The sequence below is a fragment of the Pristis pectinata genome, chromosome 5 (genome assembly GCF_009764475.1).
Source record: "Pristis pectinata isolate sPriPec2 chromosome 5, sPriPec2.1.pri, whole genome shotgun sequence".
In the NCBI taxonomy this organism is placed as follows: domain Eukaryota; kingdom Metazoa; phylum Chordata; class Chondrichthyes; order Rhinopristiformes; family Pristidae; genus Pristis; species Pristis pectinata.
The window spans coordinates 28383659-28407769 of NC_067409.1; the positions used below are offsets into that span (position 1 = coordinate 28383659).

Consider the following 24111-nt stretch of genomic DNA (forward strand, 5'->3'; position numbering starts at 1 on the left):
CTTTTAAATATCAAATATTTTACACCTATTATTTTACTTTTGTCAACTTTTTCTTGTTGCTTCAGAAAACTGATTGAAATTGATCAATCATCTCCTTTTTGACATCTGTGCTCATAATCCTTAATTATATTTTCAGGGTTCTCTGATTTCCTTTGATATTTTAGAATTAAATCTCCACTATTCTTCGTCTCACCACTGGTAAACTAACTGGTCCCCAGACCCCTGTCTTTAATCAGATGTACATAATCTTATTTCCTAGCCTGTCAGTTAACTTCAGCTCGCTGTTGTATTATGAATAGTTTAACCCATCTAACACTTCTTGCCCACACTCTTCAGATAGTAATCTGTACTTGTGAAACTTTGAAGACCTTAAACCTGGACAGTAGTTCCTAATCTTCACCAAAAGTAAAAACTTTATTGCCATTCAGAATTAAAACATGGATAGTTCCAATAGTGCCACATTTTCTGTTTCAAACTTTTTTTCTGTTTTTTTTAATTCAAAAGTGATACATTTTCTGATGCACTCTTTGTTATCTGGGCCAATCTAGAGTGAGTTTTAGAGCAAAAATTACACTGCTGGATGAACTCAGCAGGTCAAGCAGCATCTGCACAGGCAAAGGGGTGGTCGACGTTTTGGGTCAAGACCCCCACATCAGGACCAAGAGTGTGGAGGGAAGATGGCCAGTATAAATAGGTGAGAGGGAGGCGTGAAACAGGGGCTAGTTTGTAGGTGATGGGTGGAATCAGGTGAGTTGGGGGGAGTTTTGAGACAGAGGCTGGTGGATGATAGGTGGAAACAGATAGGAACAAACATTAGGCAGATGGAGCCTGGTGGGGGGAGGGGAAAGGGAAAGTAGAGACAGAAGCTGGAAGGTGATAAGTACAGACGCTGCTTGATGCGCTGAGTTCCTCCATCAGTTTGTTTTTTGCTCCAGATTCCAGCATATGCAGTCTCTTGAGTCTCTAGAGTGAGTTTTAGATCAGTTGGATACTTGTACTGATATTTTCTCCACTGTACCAGCTTGGTAACATCCAGAGCTGCAGTATTGTTCCAAATTAAGGACATTCACTCCATTAAATTGTCTGCCTCATGATTGCTTCAAGTTGATATTGTTGAAAGAATTCCACAATGACAATGATTCCTTTATAGTGCAAATCTCATTGTGTTAGCATCTGGGCATGGTCATTTGAACCTCTCTCCTTTCTCCTCCAAATACCAGAGAGTAATTTTGATGACATCAGGGATACAGGACATTACACACACTGGAATTTAAGATCAGTCTGAGTAATATGTTGATCAGGAAGTGCTGGAGTCAGAAATGCCATGCTGGCCAAATGTACAGCAGCATCGACTACTTCTGGCTCCGGGCACCCAAGAATTGGCCTTGTAGCTGGTCTTGGCTGCTGTTTTGCTGGATTCTCTATGAAACTACTCTGAACTTTCCATAAAGACTTCCAATGGTAATTTTTGAAGGGAAAGCATGTGAGCTTTACACAGCCTAGAAATAAAGAGATACTCTCTCGAGTAGTATGTTTAACTTTTTCATATTACATATGTGTTTGAGGGTAGGAACTTAGAAGGGAGAGTTTAAAATGAATGTTGCTGTTTCTCCTACTTTTTCTTTTATACTTAACAAAGGAAAACACATTTTTAGTGGTATAATTTTGAAGAAGGTATGCTTTAAAAAAGATTTTCAAGTTGTTGACAATATTATTTTAAAACCTAACAAGGTGTATTTTTATAGCAATATCTTTAAGATATAGCCAAATGAGATATTAAATGGTAACAGCACTGGTATAAAAATGCAGACTGACTTCAACTTTATCTTGAAAACCTAAAATGTAAATATTTGTGAAATAATGCAAAACTTATTGGCAACTATTTTTTCCATTGGTAATTTCTTAAGCATTTCCTCCCAACATCTGCAATGCATCAGAGAAAACCATTCTGAAGAGTAGTTGAATTCAATTACCGAAGAGCCCATCAAAGCCTTCTCCCTTTGTCCTGGATGCAGCTTCATGACACCCTGTCCAAGAGTTTGTGTACTTCAGAGAGAAGGGGAGAAGGCAAGGGTTTTTGTAATTGCATTAGATGACTCCTGTTTTATTATGGGCTGATACCAAATGACAAAAAGATTTAAAAATTATCACACTAAATGATTCCCCAGAAGTAATGCATTATTGTTGCAACATACTTTGCAGCCTGTAACTGTTTATGTGATGCTTTTGTATTCAGAAATTGAAAAGTCTTGACATTTTCATCAAAAAAGTATCACTTGCCATATATATTTCTTAGGATTTTAATCTTATCAGGACATGCATCTCCATCTGTGGTAATGGTGGTATAATCGACATGAACATAAGGACAAACTATTAACACTTTATTTTAGTGAAGAATTTTCCTATCTTTAAAAACGCCTTAATGAATATTTTTAAAAATTGGTAAAATGGTCCACCTATGCCCTTGTTAAAAAAACAATTGAGCATGGAATAATTGTAGAGGATATTTGAAAATTCACTGGTAGATCTTCCACCTGGTTGCGCTCCATTTTATTTTGTCTCCTTTCACTTCATTCAAGATAATCCAGAAGGAATAAGGTGAGCCAATATATTCTAAATGAAACTGCTGAAAGGTGTACAGGAACATAAGGATTTAGATATCTGTGCTTAAATCTTCGAGTGGCAGGGCAATTTCAGAGAGTGGTAAAATGTTGGTGATTTATAAATAGAAACATGGTGCACAAAAGCAAGGAGGTAATGTTGAATCTGTGCAAAACAGTAATTGGGCCACAACGGGAGTATTATATCCAATCCTGGTCATCTAATTTTAGGAGGGATTTGAACAGTGTGCAAAAAAGATTTATTAGAAAGGTTCCAGGGATGAAGAGTTTCAGTTGCATGATTTGACTGTTCTCGTTGGAGCAAAGGTAGTTGAATAGAGATTTTATAGAGGTGTACAAGTTATGACTGGTTTAGTTAGGGTACATAAAGGGATGCTGTTCCTATTTATTGAAATTCAAGGCTTGGAAAACATATGTTTAAAATTTTGGTTAAACAAGACCGGGGATTGTGAGGACTTTTTTTTATGCAAAGTTGTAATTGAGTGTTGTTTGCCTGTAGGAGAGGGGGAAAAATTGACCTTTTCAAAAAGATATTGAGAAAGAAATTTAAGTAAGAATCATTAGCAAGACCATGAGCAAGAGCAGGGAATGGGGCTGAGAGCATTGCTGCACTTAGAGCCAGCAGAGACTTCTTACATTTATTCATGTTTCAGGATCTTGGCATTGCTGGCAAGACCAGTATTTATATCCCATCCCTACTTCCCTACTTCCCTTTGAGAAGGTGGTGGTAAGCTGTCGCCTTGAACTGCTGCAATCCTTCTGGTACTCTCACATTCAAGTGGGCAGCCTGGTGCTGAGCTTCTTGAGAGTTATTGGAGCTGGGTGAAACCATGGAAGTGGAGAATATTCCGGTGCCCTCCAGACTCATACCTTGTAGATGATGGAAAGTCTTTGGTCAGGTGCAGTGTCACTTCTCCCAAGATAGCCTGGTCAGTGGTGGTAATTCAGATATTAATGGTGGGAAACTTTGTGATAGTAATGTGCTGGAATGTCAAGGTTAGATGGTTAAACTCGCTATTGGACATGGTCATTGCCTGGCATTTTGTGGTGTGCCAATGTCACTTGCTGCCTGTTATAATTTTATTCATGGGCCACCAGTCAGAATGGTTTCCTGGCCATTTAATAATCAATAGCAATTAAAATTCATACTCTTTTGGAATCTATATTTAGCTGTGTTAATCAAACTGCTCTAAGTTAATGCTCTGAAACTATAAAAGAATATTTTGCACAACTGAATTATTTATCTTTAATTATTTTTAAGGTCTCCCTGATTTCTGCAGATACATGATAGATCTTGTATTTATATATTAAGCATTCAAGGTAACATATTTTTCAAAAAAACTATTTTTTTGCAAAATTTGAAATTATAAGCTAATCAGACACTCCCATTCTTTAGTATTTTATACTTGATTAGCCCAAGAGTTGTCTCTTACATAGTAAGATTAGTAAACTTTTATATCCTAGATCATGAGACAGCAGCCATTGGTAAGTGTTCCATAGTGAAGGAGGTGACAAGTGGGATCTGATTGGACACAGAAGACATAATTGACAGCAGGCTTGATCCCAGATAATGATTGAGTCATGACAAAATAATAATATGCTTCATTGGAGGAAAAAGCTGTAAAGTCAATGGGATGTTTGTATTATGGACACAGTCCTCAACTTCTTGCACACAGAAAAAATTTAATTTCTTTATTCCATTAATAATGGACTTCAGTCCCTCACAATTGTCTGATATTAAGCCAGATTGTCACAAAACTATTATATTTGATCCTGAGATGAGAATCCACCCCTGATGCGCTATTACGAAGACTATCCATTTACATCTCAGTAACTTTGTTCAGCTGTGTTCTTGCCTCACCTCAATTGTGCCTTTGTTTTCTCTCTACTTATCTGTTTCTACTTGCCACCTCTCATGATCTATCTTCCATAAGCAATGAGCATCCAAAACTTTGTTGCCTTGACCTAACTGTCCCATGTACCCATTGGCCATCTGTTTGCTGACCAACATCAGTTCCCAATTAAGCCACTTTTCCAGTGTTTTCAAATCTCTCCATGCTCTCATTCTGCCCTCTATCCATAATCTTTTCCAGTCCTTTGCTCTCCCCAGATTCTGGCCCTTAGGCATTCTAATTCTAATTTGCACCACTCCAGTGTTTTCATGTGACCTAAGTTCAGGAATTCCTTCCCTGACTCTCTTCAGGAATTGAGGGTTATGGGGAATTGACACAGAAGAAGAGCTTAGGCCAGTATAAATCAGCCATGATCATGTTGAATGATGTGGCAGGCTTGAGGGGCGTGGTAGCCTACTCCTCCTATTTTCTTGTGTTGCTCGTCTCCCTCCATCCCTCTTTCTTTATTTATGATGTTCTTTAAAACCCAGAACTCATTTTACCCACATGGACAGTTTCACTGTTTTAAGAGAATTTTTGTCTAGCAAGTTGTTGCACTAGGAGCATTGAAGTCATCTTTCTGCACATATCTAGCTGCATCTACTCCAATTGTAGAGTCAGGTGCTTTATTTCTAAATTGTAGCTGTTTTGTCATAGATATGATTTCTTGATGTACATGAAGATCAGTTAATCCACTGAATTCAATCGGCATACTGCTATTAGTGAAAAATAATGTGCCTCAATGCAAAGACCGTGGAGAATTAATTGTGAGCTAATCAACTGTTCTGAAGGTAATAGAAAGCAAATAGAAGGGCTGCCACTAACAGATATTGACCTATTGTGCTGTCATGGCTCCTAGCATTGCTACATTAGTCCTGTGCCCATCGATGAATCGATACAACAAGCCACAAGAATGAACAAGAGCTCTCAATAAGAAGCTATTCAGATATCAACTGAGTGGCTTAGATCCTGGTATTGATCCGTGCAACACCTAACAATGTGCCCCATGCCAAATTCTACAGTTTAAATGTGACTAATTTGAAACCACTGTTATTTGTAATTGCGCAAAATGCACATTATTATTTAATATGTTATCAAAGTTCTGAATAAAATTTTAGTTTCATGTTTTTAAAGTTTCACTTGAGCTAATTGTCGCAGGCTAAATATGTGGGAGTTACGCTGCCAATCGTAGCTACTGAAAATTGGTATAATATTCCAGCAGTGGTTGTCAAAGGCATTAAATGCAATAGACCAATAACTTTAATAGAAAGTGACTATGACTTAGTTTATCTGGCAGTAAACAGACTGGAAAAGCTGGTCAACACAATGGTCAGCAGTACTTAATGAAAGACATTTAAGTTGCCTTTTGAATTTTATTAAGGTAATTACAGTGAAAATTATAGTGAAACAATAGCATGTTGTGTCGGTTTAGATTTTTTAAGTAGCTGAAGCATGCACTAAACTACTTCTAATTGCTGACCTTCGTTTAGCTGCAGACGGGGAAAATTATGTTCCTTTTTACATCAATTCTTGTATTTTCCCTTTCCAATCACGACAGAATGCAAACTGAGCAAGCAGTATTTATCATGTTTGAAAATTCTGGAGTAAACTTTGAGTTAATTATCATGAAATTCACCACTCCACCCAGACATTCTGATTGTGATGGTCCCCATGATTTCACTCAGCTCCTGACATTCCGAAAATATAAGTGGAAATGGGATTCACTAATGGTGGAAATTACCCACTGGTGCAAAGAGTAGGAGATTCTTCATTTCCAGCAGCGTGGTGAAGAACTGGCTTCACTAGTTAGTAGGCACATGGAAGGTAGCTGGTTCAGTGTTTAGCCAGTGACTGCATCAGTCCAGCCACCTTCCAACCTGAAATAAAGGCAAGTGGTTAGTGGGTTAGACTTTCTGGCTCATTATTACTTAAACTCAAAGCTGTGAGGATTCAGAGTAGAGAATCCAGTGGCTGATGAGTGGAATGCTTGTTTGAGGAATAACATTGGGATAAAAAGTAGGTGCCTCTGAGCTCAGTCATCAACATTATTGCTTTTTCTAATTTACGTAAGTAGGCAGAGTTCGCAAACTCAATTCAAAGTGGTCATGTCTGCAAATCACAGCAAACTGAGGCAGACAGTAGATTTGAAGGAGGGGTCTTGGAAATTACCTGAAATTTTAACTAATTTGAGATTCAGGTATGGACTCTATTGGTGAGCATACCCTACAAGTGCTATAGGTAAGTTTATATGGTGGCTCCTTAAGTCTAAAATTAAACCACAAAACAACTAATTCAAACTGCTCTAGCTCTGTAAAATCTTCCAGCACAATAGGAGGTCATTTGACCCATCATGCCCACACCAGCTCTGTAAAACCATATTTCAATTAGTGTTACTATTCTCCTCTCACAGCACTGTACTTTTTTCCACTTTTAGAATACGTACAATTCCACTTTTGAATGTCCTGCCCCACTTTCTCTTTCCTGCATCAGGTTGCACAAAAACTTCCACCCCCCTAGCCTTCACCATTTAGGATCCAATGGCAAGTTGTCTCGAACAGATCTAGAAATGGGACGTCCGCCATTACCAAATAGCCCAACTGAAAGAATAGCTGACTTGCCACTGGCAGCAAGCCATTACTTGCAAATTCTGGCTCTTGAATTAGCGCTACTGTCAAATGTATGAAATGCCTCTTCAGTACCCTAAGGTTACTGACAACCAAAATGTTGTAATTAGTGACCTTTCTCTTTGTGGTTTATATGTGTGTGGGCTAGGTGGTGGCAAATTTAATGAGGTTTTTCCAACACAAAATAGGAAAAAAAATGCTTGCACACAAATAGGAAAAATAATCTTTGATAGCAGGCCAAACCATGTTTCCTAATTTTGCCAGGTGTTAGAGACATAAAAGTCATTCAAAAGCAATTTAAGAAAAACTAACAGAGAATTTGAAAATCAAAAATAAAACTGCGGATGCAGTTAATCTGAAATAAAAACAGAAAGTCCTGGAGAAACTCCTGGTAAGGCAGAATTAACATTTCGTCACAATGTTAATGTTAAAAGACTCAAATTTGTAAAGTAAGATTAAAAATAAACTGAAACTGAAAAACACAAACACCTTCAAAGACCTAAGCACGTGAAAACATTTGTGGCATGTTTTCCAAAATACTATAAAATCGTGACAGTCCAACATCCTTGGGGCCTTGGTGGTGCCAGACTGTCAGATTTTCCTTACTATTAATACCTCAACCAAATTTTAATCACGTTTTGTTTTAGATGCTACACAGTAATATATTTTTTTCTGTGAACCAGTTGAATTTGAAGAGAGTGCAAGAAATGGGGAACTGGTGAGTTTAGAGGGAGCACAGGAAACCAGACCTGGGTGAGTTTGAAGGGACTTCGGGAAAGGGGTTCTGGTGTGCCTGAAGGGAGCGTGGGAAAAGAGGCTGAGTGAATGTAAAAGAAGCGAGGCAATGGGGCCCCAGTGAATTTAAGGGGAACTTGGGAAAAGGGTGCCTGGTAAGTTTAAAAGGAGCAGGGGAAACAGGGCCCTGGTGAGTATATAAGGGGTGTGGGAATGGGACCCAGTGAGTTTAAAGGGAGCGCAGGAAACATCATTCATTGCGCCAGATGTCAAGCCATCAGGATTTCTGAACAATCAGATAGAAGAATATTGCTTTACTGTATATTGGTTGTAAGGTTAGCCAACTTCCTATTCCTGAATCTCATCTCCCTGTGAGAAAACAAGTGAGTGAAACAACAGAGATAGTAGTAGGAACATTTTGTCTGCTGCAGCAATGTAAGTGCAATAATAAGTGAGGTTCCATGGTTACACTCTAGCATTCCCTGTTCCCAGCATTGCTATATTCAAAATGTATGGCTACAGACCATTGCAACACAACTTTAATCTAACATGTTCAAATGATTATCCACTAATATGCTAGAAATGTTCTAATTAATCTCTGGAGTTGTAGTATTGCTCTGCAGCAGTAGTGCTTGCATTCAGTTAATCATTTTGGAGAGTTTCAAGAACTTATAAATTTGATTTATAATACTAGGCTTAGAGGAGCAGGTTAAATTAAGTTAAAATAAACAAATTGGTCCCTTTGTCTGGCTCACTATAAGTTAACCACCCACTAGTGACTTGTAGCGAAAGCTTGTGCTTGTAAAGTCATCCAGTAACATGCCAAAATGAGCTACAACCAGTACAATAATTAGGGGAAAATAGTCCTATGATACTCATTGCCATCGAACACTGACTTCACCAGATTTCTTCTGACTCCCGAAATGGGAATATTAAACTAATGTGAATTTTTAAAAATTAAGCATGTCAGCATTTGGGGGAAAGCTGTGCACATTATGAATTGGATTCCCAAGGCGGTTTTGAGTGAACTATGAAAATTATGATGCATTATTACTGATCCTTTGCAATTAAACCAAAATAAATCTATTTGTCTTGCTTTTTATCAAAATGAAACTTATTTTGACAAAATGGTGTAGACAGCATCACAGTTCTGAATTTGTACAAAATATACTTTGAATGCAGTGGCTTTAACATAAAACATGGCACAACTTATTTGAAAAGTTCCTAAAACATTCAGGAAGTCTTGGTGAAATTCATTATATCATCTTTGAAAGAGACCATTCATACACCCCAGTGAGGCAGTACATCTAACATGAAGAAGTGTTGCAACTTGGACAGAAAGGACCTTTCCTGAGAATGATTGTGGTAAAGATAAGATAAAACTGTAAAGTCTGCCAAAGCCAACAAACTCCTTGCACCAGATCTTTTGGCTGTGTTCCTTCACATGGAATTGATACCAGCAGGCTCCCCACACTGGTATTTCACTGTTCCAGACGCAGAGGGACTACCTTGCTGACCTGAAACATTCCAGGTTCCTGAAGCATGGTCTGGACTGATAATGGTATCCAAGAGTGCAATGAGGAAGCGCAACCCCCAAAATGCTAATGAAAACTTTGCTGGCTGTAAGGGCAATTTAATAATTTTTGAATGTCTCTGACATTCAGTAACTATAAAAATTGAAGTAAATAGTTAGAAAAAATAAATTACTTTCAAAAATAAAGTTAATAAAATACACACACTACCCTTGTAAATGATTAAAAGTATTAAGCTAGAATAAAATGATTACAGAAAGGTTCTTCCCTTTACCCTTGCTTCCTAATCTGCTGCCCTACATTCCCATTAAAATTGGGTTTCACATCTTCCACCAGGTCTGAAACAGCTCAGTGGGCCAAGCAACATCTGTGGAGGCTGCATGCAGGGTCACAGCTCAAGAAGTCGGCTATCCCTTTGACTCCACAGATGCTTCTTGACCCACTCAGTTCCTCCAACAGTTTGTTTTTTGCTCCAGGCTCCAGCACCTGTGTCCTCTTGTGTCTCTATTCCTCCAGGTCTCATTTGGTGCAGCATCCAAGAAGCAATTTCCCCACCATAAATAATACTTCATTTGCATTAAAAGCACAATATATACATATGGGTAAACTATCATACTTTCCATTCCAAAGAGACCAAGCCCAAAACAACCCAACCAGTACTCACCACTGCAGAGATCACCCTCCCTAATGTAACACTTATGTTTTTATCCAATTACAGTACATTGGTTTTATTTCCGAGGCCAACACTTACTATCCTTGAAATGGTTGCCTGAGAATATTTTGGTCATGAATAAAAGAGATTTGTTTCTTCTCTAAGTCCATGTTGGGCACCAGTGACTGCACATCCTTCATTTCCCCCTCCTTCTGCTCTTTACCCCATTTCCAGTGACACATGATTAGGTTGTAAATACAGTCACTCAGAGGTTTGCTAGCAGTTGACACAGAATGGTCTCAAGATGATGCAAGAATGGTGAAAATTGAGGGTATGCTATCCAGAACCAACTTGTGTGTATTTTTCAATAGTCTAAAATGTAAAACCATTCTGCAACTGGGTACCTTGTCACTTACATCAATAAAATCCTGAATTTCTCTTTTGAGTGTTAAGTTCAAGTAGTTTACACTGACAATTAAATTTGATTTGATTCTTCAGTAGTTTCCTTTATTCTCATTCAAGCATTAAACAGAGCATTTTACAGCAGCTGAGTTTTTACTGCTGCAGGAGCAGTCCTTCCTTTCTTTTGAGAGAGCCAATACTATCTGTGGAGAAGAAAAAATAGCCTGTAACCTGTTTCACTTGCACTTCAATGCAGGATGTATAGCAGGAGCTACCAGAAATCTGAGTCAAATGGATTTAAATTGTATTAACATTGTACTTTTTTTTGATGTAGGAGGAAAAATTGTGTTCCACTCTTTCAGACCGGTTTGATTCCCTGGTTCTATTCTTAACCTGAAGTACTTGCAGTCAAGTGCTTATTGAATTGTTTTTTATTCTGAAATTTTTCTGTGCTACATTGGGAGAACTACTTTTTTGAAAGCAACAGGGCAGTATCTCGACTGAAATATCACAGAATAATATCAAGCAAATGCATCGTGCAACAATACACTAATATCCCATTGTGTAATTTCAAGGCAATTGAAGTGCCCAGAACTACACGTAATATTTCATTAATTAATCTCTGCACAGATCCATTGTTTGCAAATTTAACATTGCTATTATGGTCTAAGTTAAAACAGCACAATTCTGCTTGCTTTGTGGTAGTTGGTCACCCACCATTCATGGTTTGTGTTACTTAATCCCTAGATTCCAAAGGCATAGAGGTTAGGAAGTTGTGGGCATGGTATGTTGGCGCCAGCAGCGTGGCGACACTTGCGGGCTGTCCCCTGAACACTCGACGCAAAAGATGCATTTCACTGTGTGCTTCAATGTACATGTGACTAATAAAGATATTTTATCTTCCTAGCTCTACTTTTAATAGTAAAGATTTATCTTATTTCATTGCTGTTTCTGCAAAAATGTAGTCATTGAATTAAAGTGCCATTTTATAAATTCACAGGAGCTCGATTTAGCCATCTATTGACCATCCTTAATTGGCCTTGAGTATATGGTAGTGAGAAACTGCTTTGAACAAATTCAGCTATTGAGGTGAAGATATTACCATGATGGTGGAGATTTGGGTTCCAGGATTTTGTTCCATTGACGATGAAGGAGTGTCTATGTATTTCCAAGTCAAGACGCTATGTGTCTTGAGAGTACCACTTGCAGGAGAAAATTTGTGACCAATTTATCCTATCACTGTAAAATAACAAGTCATTAAGGAGGAAATCATGAATTTCCATTTTTTCCATGATAGTGCCATTTTTTTCCATTGTTTGACATCTAGATCACCAGTGACCATTGTTAGATAAATACACTTTGGAGGCATAGCAAAGGAAGCCATGTAAGAATGCCATATTTTAAGTGAACATAAAACATTACAGGCCCTTCGGCCCACAATGTTGTGCTGACATTTTATCCTGCTCTAAGATCTATCTAACCCTTCCCTCTCACATAGCCCTCCATTTTTCTATCATTCATGTGGCTATCTAAGAGTCTCTTAAATGTCCCTAATGTATCTGCCCCCACAACCTCTGCTGGCAGTGCGTTCCACGCGCATACCACTCTCTGTGTGAAAAAAAAACTTAACTCTGACATCCCCCCATACCTTCCTCTAATCACCTTAAAATTATGCCCTCTCCAAAGAGAAAAGCCCGTACTCACTCAACCTATCCTCATAAGACATGCTCTCCAATCCAGGCAGCATCCTGGTAAATCTCCTCTGCACCCTCTCTAAACCTTCCACATCCTTCCTATAATGTGGTGACCAGAGGAACTGAACACAGTACTCCAAGTTCTATAGAGCTGCAACATTACCTTGCGGGTCTTGATCTCAGTACCCCAACTAAAGAAGGCCAACACACCATACGCCTTCTTAACAACCCTATCGACCTGTGCGGCAACCTTGAGGGATCTATGGACGTGGACCGCAAGATCCCTCTGTTCCTTTACATTGCTAAGAGCCCTGCCATTAACCTTGTAATCTGCCTTCAAGAAAGAGAACTTTCTTGTACAGAGTTGGACTTGTCTAATCGAAGCATGGATAAAAAGGAAACCGTGTGGTTCGGATTGAGGTACATGAGGGAAAAAAATTAGCCATGGACATCTGCTATATGTATTGAGGTCACGTGAAAGGATCTCACAGAAAACTTTTAATCAGATTAGAGTAATATGTATAGGAATGGATGTAGTTCTGGGGGATTTTGATTTTATTAGAGACAAAGAGAAATCTGCAGAATGTATCTCAAAGAGTCTTGCACCTTGGCACAATGTTGGATTTATTATATGGTCAAGAACCTCTTCAACCTAGAGGTACTGTTGAACACGATACTCAGTAATGAGATAGTAGAACAGAGAACATCTTGGCAACAGTAACTACAATATAGTAGTATTTAAGATGAGACTCATGAAGTGAGAGCGAATACAATAGGTGCATTCAACTTAAGAAAGGCAGATTATGAGGGGCGAGCTAAGGAAATTGCACTGGACAGGGCTATTGTAGGGGAAAAGCACAGAAGCAAAGTGAATCATGTTAAGCTGTACTAAACCAAGAGTATAGAACAGTTACATTGCATTTGGAGAAGGTTTGGTCAAGTTATTGGAATTATAATGAACAAACAGCATAAAAACAGGCCATTCAGGCAATGTTTATGCTATCTGTGAGCCTCCCACTCCTTTTCACCTCTATCAGGGCGACAATAGCCAACACGAAGGGGCATAACTTTAAGGTGATTGGAGGAAGATATAAGGGGGATGTCAGGGGTAAGTTTTTTTATGCAGAGTGGTGAGTGCGTGGAATGCACTGCTGGCGGAGGTTGTGGGGGCAGATACATTAGGGACACTTAAGAGACTCTTAGACACATGAATGATAGAGAAGTGGGGGGCTATGTGGGAGGGAAGGGTTAGATAGATCTTAGGGCAGGATAAAATGTCAGCACAACACGTGGGCCGAAGAGCTTGTACTGTGCTGTAATGTTCTATGTTCTGTCAGCAACTTTTCTCTCTTGTCTACTCCTTTTCCCCATTATGTTTATCTAGCTTCCCTTGAAGTGCATCTTAACCAGGAGATGTGGATTGTCAAGGGAATAAAAGTTCCCAGACAATGAAACTACAGTTGTTAAATTTGACCAAGATGAAAGTAAAACCAGGAGCATAAAGATTAAGGAACTGATCAGGGCAGGTTAAATGGGAATTGTTTAGAACAATGGGCATACTTAAATATATTTAGAGAGGGGAATTGGAGAAGGTCCTAAAGGATCATGGAATGATCCTAGAAAGGACCAGGAGGTAATATACATATCAAATCTATTCTTTGTGTATTCATGGGCAAGCAAAGATGTTAAGCAAGTACGGGTTATAGTTGCAGGTATAAGCCAAAACCCTGCAAAAATACTGGAAATACTCAATAGGTCAGGCAACATTTGTGGACAGAGACATGGTTAATGTTTCAGGCTAACTGAGCTGGCACCACAACCTTACCTGTCATTTGTTTTCTCTTGGTCTCCAACTTATCATGTACAGTACCTTCCTTTCATTCTCTCCACACTAACATCTTCTATGCAACTGAAAACGTGTCCAGTTTTTAATTTTCCTGGTTCTGATGCAAGATAATTGACCTGAAATGTCCGCTTCTCTCTCCACAGATCCTGCCTAACCTGCTAAGTATTTCCAGCAATTCCAGTTTTTATTTCAGATTTCCAATATCTGTAGTTTTTCACATCTCAAACAGGAATTTCAGATAAGGTAGTCACTGCCCAACTGAGCAAGTTAGAGCACAAGATAGGAAGCCCAGACAGACTTTATGCAACCCTAATGGTGAATTCTCTGATAAGTTTGGTATCACCTTTAAGAATTATTAGAAATGGGGATAGTAACCCAGAATTGGAAAGTAGTTGAAATGACACCAGTTCTTAAAAGGAGCCAAAATTATGAATCAAAAAGTTAGAACCTAAAAAACATGTGTTTTAGATAAATGCTTCATATTTATTCAGAAGGGGAATTTTGAAATATTTTGCCTTGCATTTTTACAATTGATGTCCTCTTACTGGAATTGCTGGAAATACTTAGCAGGTTAGGCAGGATCTGTGGAGAGACCAGCGAACATTTCAGGTCAATTATCTTGCATCAGAACCAGGAAAATTAAAAACTGAACATGTTTTCAGTCTACTGACAATATTCATCTACTGAAAAGAAAGGAATGTATGAATTTTGGTCTTCCATTGGTACTGACACTGGCTCAGTGGTACAAACTCCTCTTGTAAGCAGAACAGTCACTTGTTTTTATTTTAGTAGAGGTTGACTTCTCCTGCTCTGTATCTGTTTTAGGGATGGCCTGGATGGTGGGGAACTTTGATGATGGATGTTGCCTTCTTGAGGCAGTGCCTCCTGTAGATATTACCAATGGTGGGGAGGGATGTGCCCGTGATGTTTTGGGCTGAATCCACTACCCTCTGTAGCTTCTTGCATTCCTGCACATTCAAATTGCCGTACCAGACCATGATGCAACCAGTCAGGATACTTTCAACAGTACATCTGCAGAAGTTTGTTAGAGTGTTCAGTGACAAGCCGAACCTCCTTAACCTCCTAAGAAAGTAAAGTCGCTCGTGCGCCTTCCTGGTGATTGCACCTATGTGCTCGGCCAGGACAGATCATTCAACATGTTAACACCCAGGAATTTAAAGCTGCTGACTCTCTCCACCACCAATTCCCCAATGTACACTGGCACATGTTCGCCAGTCTACATGCATAAACATTTGCATAAACTACTTAATTATGTGATTGATAAAACATTTGGAACTTTGAACACTAACTTTCCCCAAAGTTAAAGATGAATGATGCAAGCAGTTCATCTACAAATGCATTGTTGCCAAAATAAAGTGTGCATGTCTCAGTTTACAATTCCTGAAATGAAGGTGACTTTGTCAACTATCTGCCCTACCATTACTATTGAGATAATCTCTTCCTTGCAGTTCTTGATCAATTTGAAAGTCTTCCTGATCCCTTGAACTTGCTTGTCTGCTTTGGCTCTTCAGAAAGGCCCTCTCCATGACCAACAATGACCGAAAATCATTGTCAATGCCATGGTGCTAGATGTTAGTTAATGTACTGGGTATTGTTTGGGAACTAGGCAGAACACTTGTGCAACCAACATTTAAATTACTTTTTATTGCCTATGGGTGGTCAATTGAATGCACGGTATTGCCTGGGAACATCATTCACTTTCAGGAAATCTTTTCCCCAAAATATATCAAAACAGTTCGTCTTTGGGGAAAATAATAAACAGAATCTCAGTAGTAACAGCATGGGAAAGGAACAAGAACTCAAACTCAAATTTAGAAGAGGGACTTTATATTTTCAAGTTGATTTAACTACTTTATCCAGAGGACAGTGAGTATGGAATGGGTTACCCAGCGAGGCAGTGGAAACAGATTCTATGGAAATAATCAAGGATTAGACAGATATTTGAGGGACTTGGGGATTTGAAAGGTACTAGTTTTGGGACTAGCCAGATGGGCTGCAGACTCTTTTCCAATTCTGTACTTTTGTATGTTCCTGTGTACTGGGATCTGAAATAAAAACAGATGATGCCGAAAACGCACAGATTAGTCATTTTCTGGAAAACATGTCAACATTTTCAATGAGGCCTTTCATCTCAGCTCATGGTCATGCTCTTTTTTAATCCAAATTTTCAACATGTTTAAACTGGTCTTCATTTGTTTCAACATTTTCAATTAAATTTTAGCCATATTGTAAGAACATCAGATGAATTATCTCATACTTTATAATGGCCTTTAAGACCAGGTTAATTTGTAAGAATGATAGAATAGTAAAACTGTCTGGCAAGCTTTTAGTGAATATTATGGAGCCACTCTGCACATAGCCAAAAAGCCTTTGAGCTCTGGAGAGGTTCTTGGCACTTCCAGTGAGATATTGGCTCTGGAATGTGTTAAAGATAAAATTACATATTGGGTGCAATTATGGATTATTTAGTTCTATCTAGTTCTGCAATTAATAGAAGATGAACTACTACATCCAGGTCGCTAAAGGGACTGATGGGCTGGGAGGAGAAATTAACATAAAGTCCTTTCTGACTGCAAAGGATAATCCTATAAATTGGAGATCTTGGTTTATAAACTGGTTTCTAAAATCAGAATATAGTTTCATGTATTTTCCATGGTGCGTGTGCTGGTGGATTAAAACACACAATCATTGGTTGATCATCGCATTGTTGTAAACTAGATCATAGTAAATGGTCTATTATTGTCACATGTACAAAGGTACAGTGAAAAACGTTTTGCATGCCATCCACACAGATCATTTCATTATAACAGTGCATGTGATAGTGCAAGGTAAAACAATTAAGAATGCAGAATAAAGTGTCACAGTAACAGAGAAAGTGCAGTGCAGGCAGACAATAAGGTGCAAGACCATATCGAGGTAGATTGTGAGGTCAAGAGTCCATCTTATCGTACTAGGGGACTGTTAAAGAGTCTTATAACAGCAGGATAGAAGCTGTCCTTGAGCCTCTTCTGCCTGATGGGAGGGGGTAGAAGAGACAATGTCCGGTGTGGGAGCGAGAAGTTTAGATGGAGTCCATGGAAGAGAGGCTGGTCTCTGTGAAAAACACTATGATGCTGGAGGAACTCAGCAAGCCAGGCAGCATCCGTGGAGAAAAGCAGGTGGTCAACGTTTCGGGTCAGGACCCTCCTGAGGACTGAAGATAGGAAAAGGGGAAGCCCAGTATATAGGTGGGTAAAGCAGAGCAGTGATAGGTGGACAAGAGAGGGGAGGTGGGGTGGGAACAAGGTTGTGATAGGTAGATGCATTAGTGATAGGCAGGTGCAGGGGAGGAGAGAGCAGATCCAGATCCACCAGGGGATGGGTCAAAGGTAAGGAGGATAAAAGGGGGCTAGAAAAAAGAGAGAGAGGCTAGGGAAGGGAAGAAAAGAAGAGGCATGGTTGGGGGTAGGTGTTGGAGGGTGGTGAGGGGATTACTTAAAGTGAAAGAATTCAATGTTCGTGCCATTAGGCTGCAAGGTTCCAAGGCGGAAAATGAAGTGCTGTTCCTCCATTAAGCTCATCCCCTGGTGGATCTGCTCTCCCGCACCTGCCAATCACTATCTCCTACCTGCATCTACCACCTTGTGCCCATCCCGCCTCCCCTCTTTTGTCCACCTATCACTGCTCTGCTTTTCCCTCCTATATATTGGGCTTCCCCTTTTCCTATCTTCAGTCCTGAGGAGCAGTCCTGACCTGAAACGTTGACCGCCCGCTTTTCTCCATGGATGCTGCCTGATCTGCTGAGTTCCATCCAGCATCATAGTGTTTTTCATCTCGATTCCAGCATCTGCAGTCCTTTTTTTTCTCTAGGCTGGTCTCTGTGATGTGCTGAGCTGTGTCCACAACTCTTTGCAGTTTCTTGCAGTCTCGGGCAGAGCAGTTGCCATACCAAGCCATGATGCATCCAGATAGGATGTTTTCTATGGTGTATCAATAAAAATTGGTGAGGGCCATTTATGATTGTATTCTGTCTGAATTTGAATACAAATGCTAACAACTATGCGGGGAATTACCTATCAACCCCAAGATAGGGAGCAGTCGTGTATTATTAGTTCATACTTCTGTAGTTATAGATTTAAGATTGTTTTCTGTGCTTGCTTTTGTAGGTCCTTCAGGAGTTGGACTGAACGAACTTAAACGGAAACTGTTGATTTGTGATTCCCAGCATTATGGTGTAACAGTTCCACGTGAGTATGACCCACTTCTTTTTCCTAGTTTAAACAAGTGCTTAGTCTTAGTTATGTATCCTCAGTGACACAAGTGTAGAATTAAAATCATCTGAAAGGGAAGAGTTTTGTTTACCTGTTCTGTTTAAAATAAAAAAGTAGGCCAATTACTTGTTCACAACTTTTATTTTGAGTTCAGTGTTGCTGGATATTCTTGCTATATTTTTATCCTTTGTTGTCAACAGGGAGAATTATAAAAGGTTTAATTTTAAAATGTTTAAACAGTTGGATTAACAGCCATATGGTTTTTCCCAAAATGTCATATGTTATAATATTCACCCCTTAACCCCTTCTGTCAAATATTGCCTATATTGCCAGTTCTGTGACCGAAGCCAGCATGTATACTTTAAAAATCTCGGGTGCATTTTTCTTTTCCGTTCAGGATTCCATTTCTCTCCCCCCCCCACCCCCCCCACCCCCAGTCCCCTTCACCCATCTTCATCCCCTTCCCCCTCCTGGTTCCCTCCACCCACTACACGCACACAGTTCATCCACAGGCCCTCCTCCCCACCCCCCATGTGGTTCTGATTCCCAACTGTCATTCTGTCGTTAACTTATCAGAGTCCAGCACTGGTGGCCCTTTGTGTTCCTGCTTATCTCCCTGCAGCAGCTGTCTCCAACCTTCACACTCCTCTTCCCCCACCTCACTCCATCTGCCTCTCATTTTCCTCTCTCTCTTTATCTGCCTCCATCTATCATTCACGTGCCACTGTCTCCCAACTCCAGCCCTGCTCTCATCCCCTACCCGGAATAATCTGCCTGTCATCTTACACCCCTTCTCAGTCCACCATTCACCTCGGACTCCTGTCTCACCACTCCCCTTCTCCTCTTATACTGACCATCTCGCCTCTCCACTCTCAGTCCTGATGCAGGGGTTTTAACTCAAAACATCTACAATTCCTTTCCTCCCACAGATGCTGCTCAACCCACTGAGTTCCTCCAGCAGATTGTTTGTTGCTCCAGATTCCAGCATCTGCAGTTTCATGTGTAAAATTTGTAGCATTTTTATCATTTGTAACACATCTTAAGGCAGTTCACAAGATTATTGAGCAAAATTTGACACTGAAATAAGGGGAAATATTATTGCAGATGGTCAAACCATGATCGAAGTGTAAGCTTTCTGGAATGAGAAAAGAGGTAGCGAGCTGAGAGGGTTTGGGAAGGAATTTCAGAGTTTTTGATCTTGGTACTAAGGATACAATTTCCAATGATGGGAATTAGATTTGGAATGATAAAGAGACCCGAATATAAGAGTTAGGATGTTACATTATAACTTTACAAAACACTAGTTCGGCCATACTTGGAGCATTGTCTGCAATTCTGGTCACTACACCTTAGGAAGAATGTGATTGCACTAGAGAGGGTGCAGTGGAGATTCAGTGGGATGTTGCATGGATTGGAAGACTTTAGTAATGGGGAGAGATTGATTAGACTAGGCCTGTTTTCCCTAGAGCAAAGGAGGTTGAGGGGTGACCTGATAGAAATATATAAGATTATGAGAGGCATAGATGGGGTAGATAGTCAAAATATGTTTCCAATGGTAATGGCATCAAAAACAAGAGGGAGCAACAAGCAAGGTGCTGGAGGAACTCAGCAGGTCAGGCAACATCTGTGGAGGGCAATGGACAGTCAATATTTCAAGTCAAGAGTCTTCATCTTGACAGGCATAATCTTAACATGAGAGGAAAGATTTTTGAAGGGGATCTGAGAGGTAAATTCTTTACACAGAGAATCGTTGATACCTGGAATGCACTGCCAAAGGAGGTGGTGGAATCAGATACAATTACTACATTTAAGAGATATTCAGACAGACACTTAAATAGGCAAGGCATAAAAAGATATTGTCCTCATGTAGGGAAATCGGATTGGTGTAGATAGGCAAAAATGTCAACATAAACGTGGTGGGGAAAGGGCCCATTTCTATGCTGTTCGACTGTGAAAGTAGGAACGCAGATATTTGGAGGGTTGTAATACTAATGGGGATGAAAGCAATAAGGAAGGATGAGACCTCAAAGAGAATTTTAAAGTTGAGGCTTTGCTTAACTGGACTCTGTTATAATACAATTAGTACAGGAGAGATGGATGTTCAGTTCTTAATGCAAGTTAGGATACATCTTGCTGAGTGTTACCTGAGCTCAAGTTTATCAAAACTGGAAGCTTGGAAGGCCTTCAATGAGTATATTAGAGTAGTGAAGTTCAGATATAATGAAGGCATGGATGAAATTGTTAGCAGTTGGGCTGAGCCAAGGACAGAGTTGTGCTCCATTGCAGATGCACCTAGGCAACCCTGGTGATGATGCGGACATGTGCTTGACACATCAATATGAGGTCATTTTAGACAGCTTTAGATATAATGAAGATGTGTATGAAGTGGTAAACAGTTGGGTTGAGGCATAGATGGAGTCGTGTAATGAAGATTTAATGACAGATGGAGCCATGCTCCATTACATACTCAACTAGGCATTCCTAGTGGTGATGCTGATCTGTGCCTGATATCTCAAGGTGAGATCATTTGTGATCCTTACATTGTGAACAATTTATTTTAGTTTCATATAGTTTCGTACAGTCAGCATGGCTTTGTGTGGGGCAAGGCATGTCTTACTAACTTGATTTGAGTTTTTCAAGGAGGTGACAAAAGTGATTGATAAACATAGAGCTGTGGATGTTGTCTACATGGATTTTAGTAAGGCGTCTGATAAGGTCCCTCGTGGTAGGCTCATCCAGAAGATTAAGATGCATGGGATCCACGGTGACTTGGCTGTTTGGATTCAGAATTGTCTTGCCCATAGAAGACAGTGGTTGATGGGTCAGCTGGAGGTCTGTGACTACTAGTGTTTCACTGGGATCCACACTGGGACCTCTGCTGTTTGTGATGTATATAAGTGACTTGGATGAAAATGTGGATGGGTGGGTTAGTAAGTTCGCAGGCAATACAAAGACTGGTGGTGTTGTGGATAGTGCAGAAGATTGCTAAAGGATACAGCAAGGTATAGATCAGTTGTAGATATGGGTGGACAAATGGCACATGGAGTTTAATGTGGCCAAGTGTAAGGTGTTGAACTTTGGGCGATCAAATATAAAGGGAAAGTGCACAGTCAATGGCAGGACCCTTAACAGCGATCTTGGGGTCCAAATTCATAGCTCCCTGAAAGTGGCTGCACAGGTTGATAGAGTGGTAAAGAAGGTGTATGGCATGCTTACCTTTATTAGTTGAGGCATTGTGTTCGGGAGTCAGGAAGTTTTGTTGCAATTTTATAAAACTCTGGTTTGGTCGAACCTGGAGTATAGTGTTCAATTCTGGTCGTCCCATTATAGGAAGGAATATAGAGGCTTTGGAGAGGGTGCAGAAAAGGTTTACCAGGATGCTGCATGGATTATAGAGCACGTGCTATAAGGAGAGGTTCAACAAACTTGGGTTGTTTTCTCTGGAGCGACGGAGGCTGAAGGAAATTGATTTCAGCCAAGGAGCACCATGTAGATCAAAAATGAGAAATGCGTGGTCAGATATTTAGGCAACACCAGAGGCAATGGCGTGAGAACAGTCAGGGTAGATATTTGGGTAATTCTCTGACTGCTGTTAAATATAATAGTGTAGCGGCTGCTACCGCGATTTGAAAATAAAGACACGAGTCTGTGAGTTGTAGAACAAGACTGACTGATTTATTTCCCGCCATACGCGGGCCTTTTAAGTGAAGTGGTTCCCGCCTTCCGAGAGAGGAAATGACGTACGCGCTACGTCATTAGAGTCTTTTCGCACGCACGGGTTCTCCCCCGTTGCTCAGGGAAGACGAAGGCCCAGCACCATCTTGGGCCTCACCGCTGCGATGATGTGCGCCCCGACCGTCGAGCCGGTTCACCTGCTGGGACGGTGAGTCGCCACACAACCCCCCCCCCCCCCCCCCGAACCGGCGATACGGTCCCCAAAGTTCACGGACTGTGCTAGCCGTTGCTTAGGTGGTTGGCCTCTGCGCCGCGGTGTTGGGACCTCGACCGGTTGTTGTAGGTCTAAATGGGCCAGTTTGAGGTGGTCCGTCGTGAAGACTTCCTCCTTGCCCCCAGTGTCCAAAATAAAGGTGGACCCATTGTTTCTGACGACCCGGAACACCCCCTCGTATGGCCGTTGCAACGGTGCCCGGGGTGTGCCCCTGCAAACGAAAATGAACTTACAGTCTCGTAGTTCCTTGGGCTCACAGGATGGGGATGGGCCATGTCGCGAATTGGGGATCGGTGCCAAGCTGCCGAGCCTTTCACTCATTCTTCCCAGGACTGCCGCGGGTTGCTCCTCTTGCCCCCTAAGGGTGGATATGAACTCCCCTGGGGCAACCAGGGGTGCACCGTACACGAGTTCGGCTGACGAAGCATGGAGATCCTCCTTGGGGGCAGTGCGTATGCCAAGCAGAACCCAAGGAAGTTCGTCAACCCAGTTAGGACCTTTCAGGCGGGCCATCAGGGCTGATTTCAGATGGCGGTGGAAACGTTCTACCAACCCGTTTGACTGAGGTTGGTAGGCTGTGGTGGTGTGCAGCTGCGTTCCTAGCATGTTCGCTAATGCAGACCATAGGCTGGAGGTAAACTGGGCGCCTCTGTCTGAAGTGATGTGGGGCGGAACACCAAAGCGCAAGACCCAAGTTGTGAGCAGTGCCCGGGCGCAGGAATCGGTCGTGATGTCTGAGAGAGGGGTTGCCTCTGGCCACCTCGTGAACTGGTCCACAATGGTAAAAAGGTACCGCGCTCCTCTTGAAACTGGCAAGGGACCAACGAGGTCGATGTGAATGTGGTCGAACCTTCTACAGGTAGGCTCGAACTGCTGTGGTGGGACCCTGGTGTGTCGTTGGATTTTTGATGTCTGGCAGTGCGGACAGGTCCTGGCCCACTCACTGACCTGTTTGTGCAGGCCATGCCAGACGAACTTGCTGGTGACTAGTCGGACAGTCGATCTGATGGACAGGTGCGCCAACCTGTGTACTGAGTCGAAAACGCGTTTCTGCCAGGCTGCAGGAACTATTGGGTGGGGCTGACTGGTTGCGACATCGCACCGGAAGGTCTGCTGACCTGGGTCAATTACAGAATCTTGGAGCTGCAGGCCTGAGACTGCGGTTCTGTAGCTGGGCAGCTTGTCAGCCAGGGCCACGTAGTCTACACCCAGGGACAGGCTGTAGATGGTCGGTCTGGAGAGCGCGTCAGCAACGACATTGTCCTTTCCGAATACATGTTGGATATCCGTTGTGAACTTGAAAATGTAGGACAAATGTCGCTGCTGGCGGGCTGAGCAGGGATCAGAGATTTTAGAGAAGGCAAAAGACAATGGCTTATGGTTAGTGAACGCAGTGAAAGGCCTGCCTTCTAAAAGGCACCAGAAGTTCATATCGTTGTGCCGTTTGCAGCTTTGAGGGCAGGTCCCTGTTGCCTGCTACGAGTGGCCGGTTGGGTGTAGAACACTTACCTCTGCTCCAATATCAACGAGGAAATGACGCCTGGACTGCTTGTCCCAAATGAATAGGAGGCTGTGTTGGTGGCCAGCCGCCATAGCCATCAGTGGCGGCTGGCCCTGGTGTTTCCCTGAAACTTGCAGGGTGGGCGGCATCGACGGGCCTCCGCGGCCCACCTCTGATGGTAGAAACACAGCTGGTCATCAGTGTCGTAATCTGTGTTTCTGGGGTGTGGTTACTTGGCTGCCGGTTTAGGTAGGTGTTGGGCACGCGGTCTGGCGATCTGGCCAACTGATGAACTGCTCTCACGTTTGGCCTTCCACAGGACATCTGCCCGGGCGGCTACCTCACGTGGGCTGCTGAAATCTGCGTCAGCCAACAGCAGGTGAATGTCGTCG

The 24111-nt window shown here is 41.4% G+C and overlaps 1 protein-coding gene across 10 annotated transcripts in view; it reads left to right on the forward strand.

The window, feature by feature from the left end:
• mpp7a (MAGUK p55 scaffold protein 7a) overlaps positions 1-24111 on the forward strand; it is a 359286-nt gene that overhangs the window by 309186 nt on the left and 25989 nt on the right. For all 10 annotated transcript variants that reach the window (XM_052015631.1, XM_052015634.1, XM_052015627.1 and 7 more), the window contains one exon: positions 18165-18245. In XM_052015631.1, coding sequence (XP_051871591.1) covers positions 18165-18245 — 81 coding nt within the window. The remainder of the gene's footprint in view (positions 1-18164; positions 18246-24111) is intronic.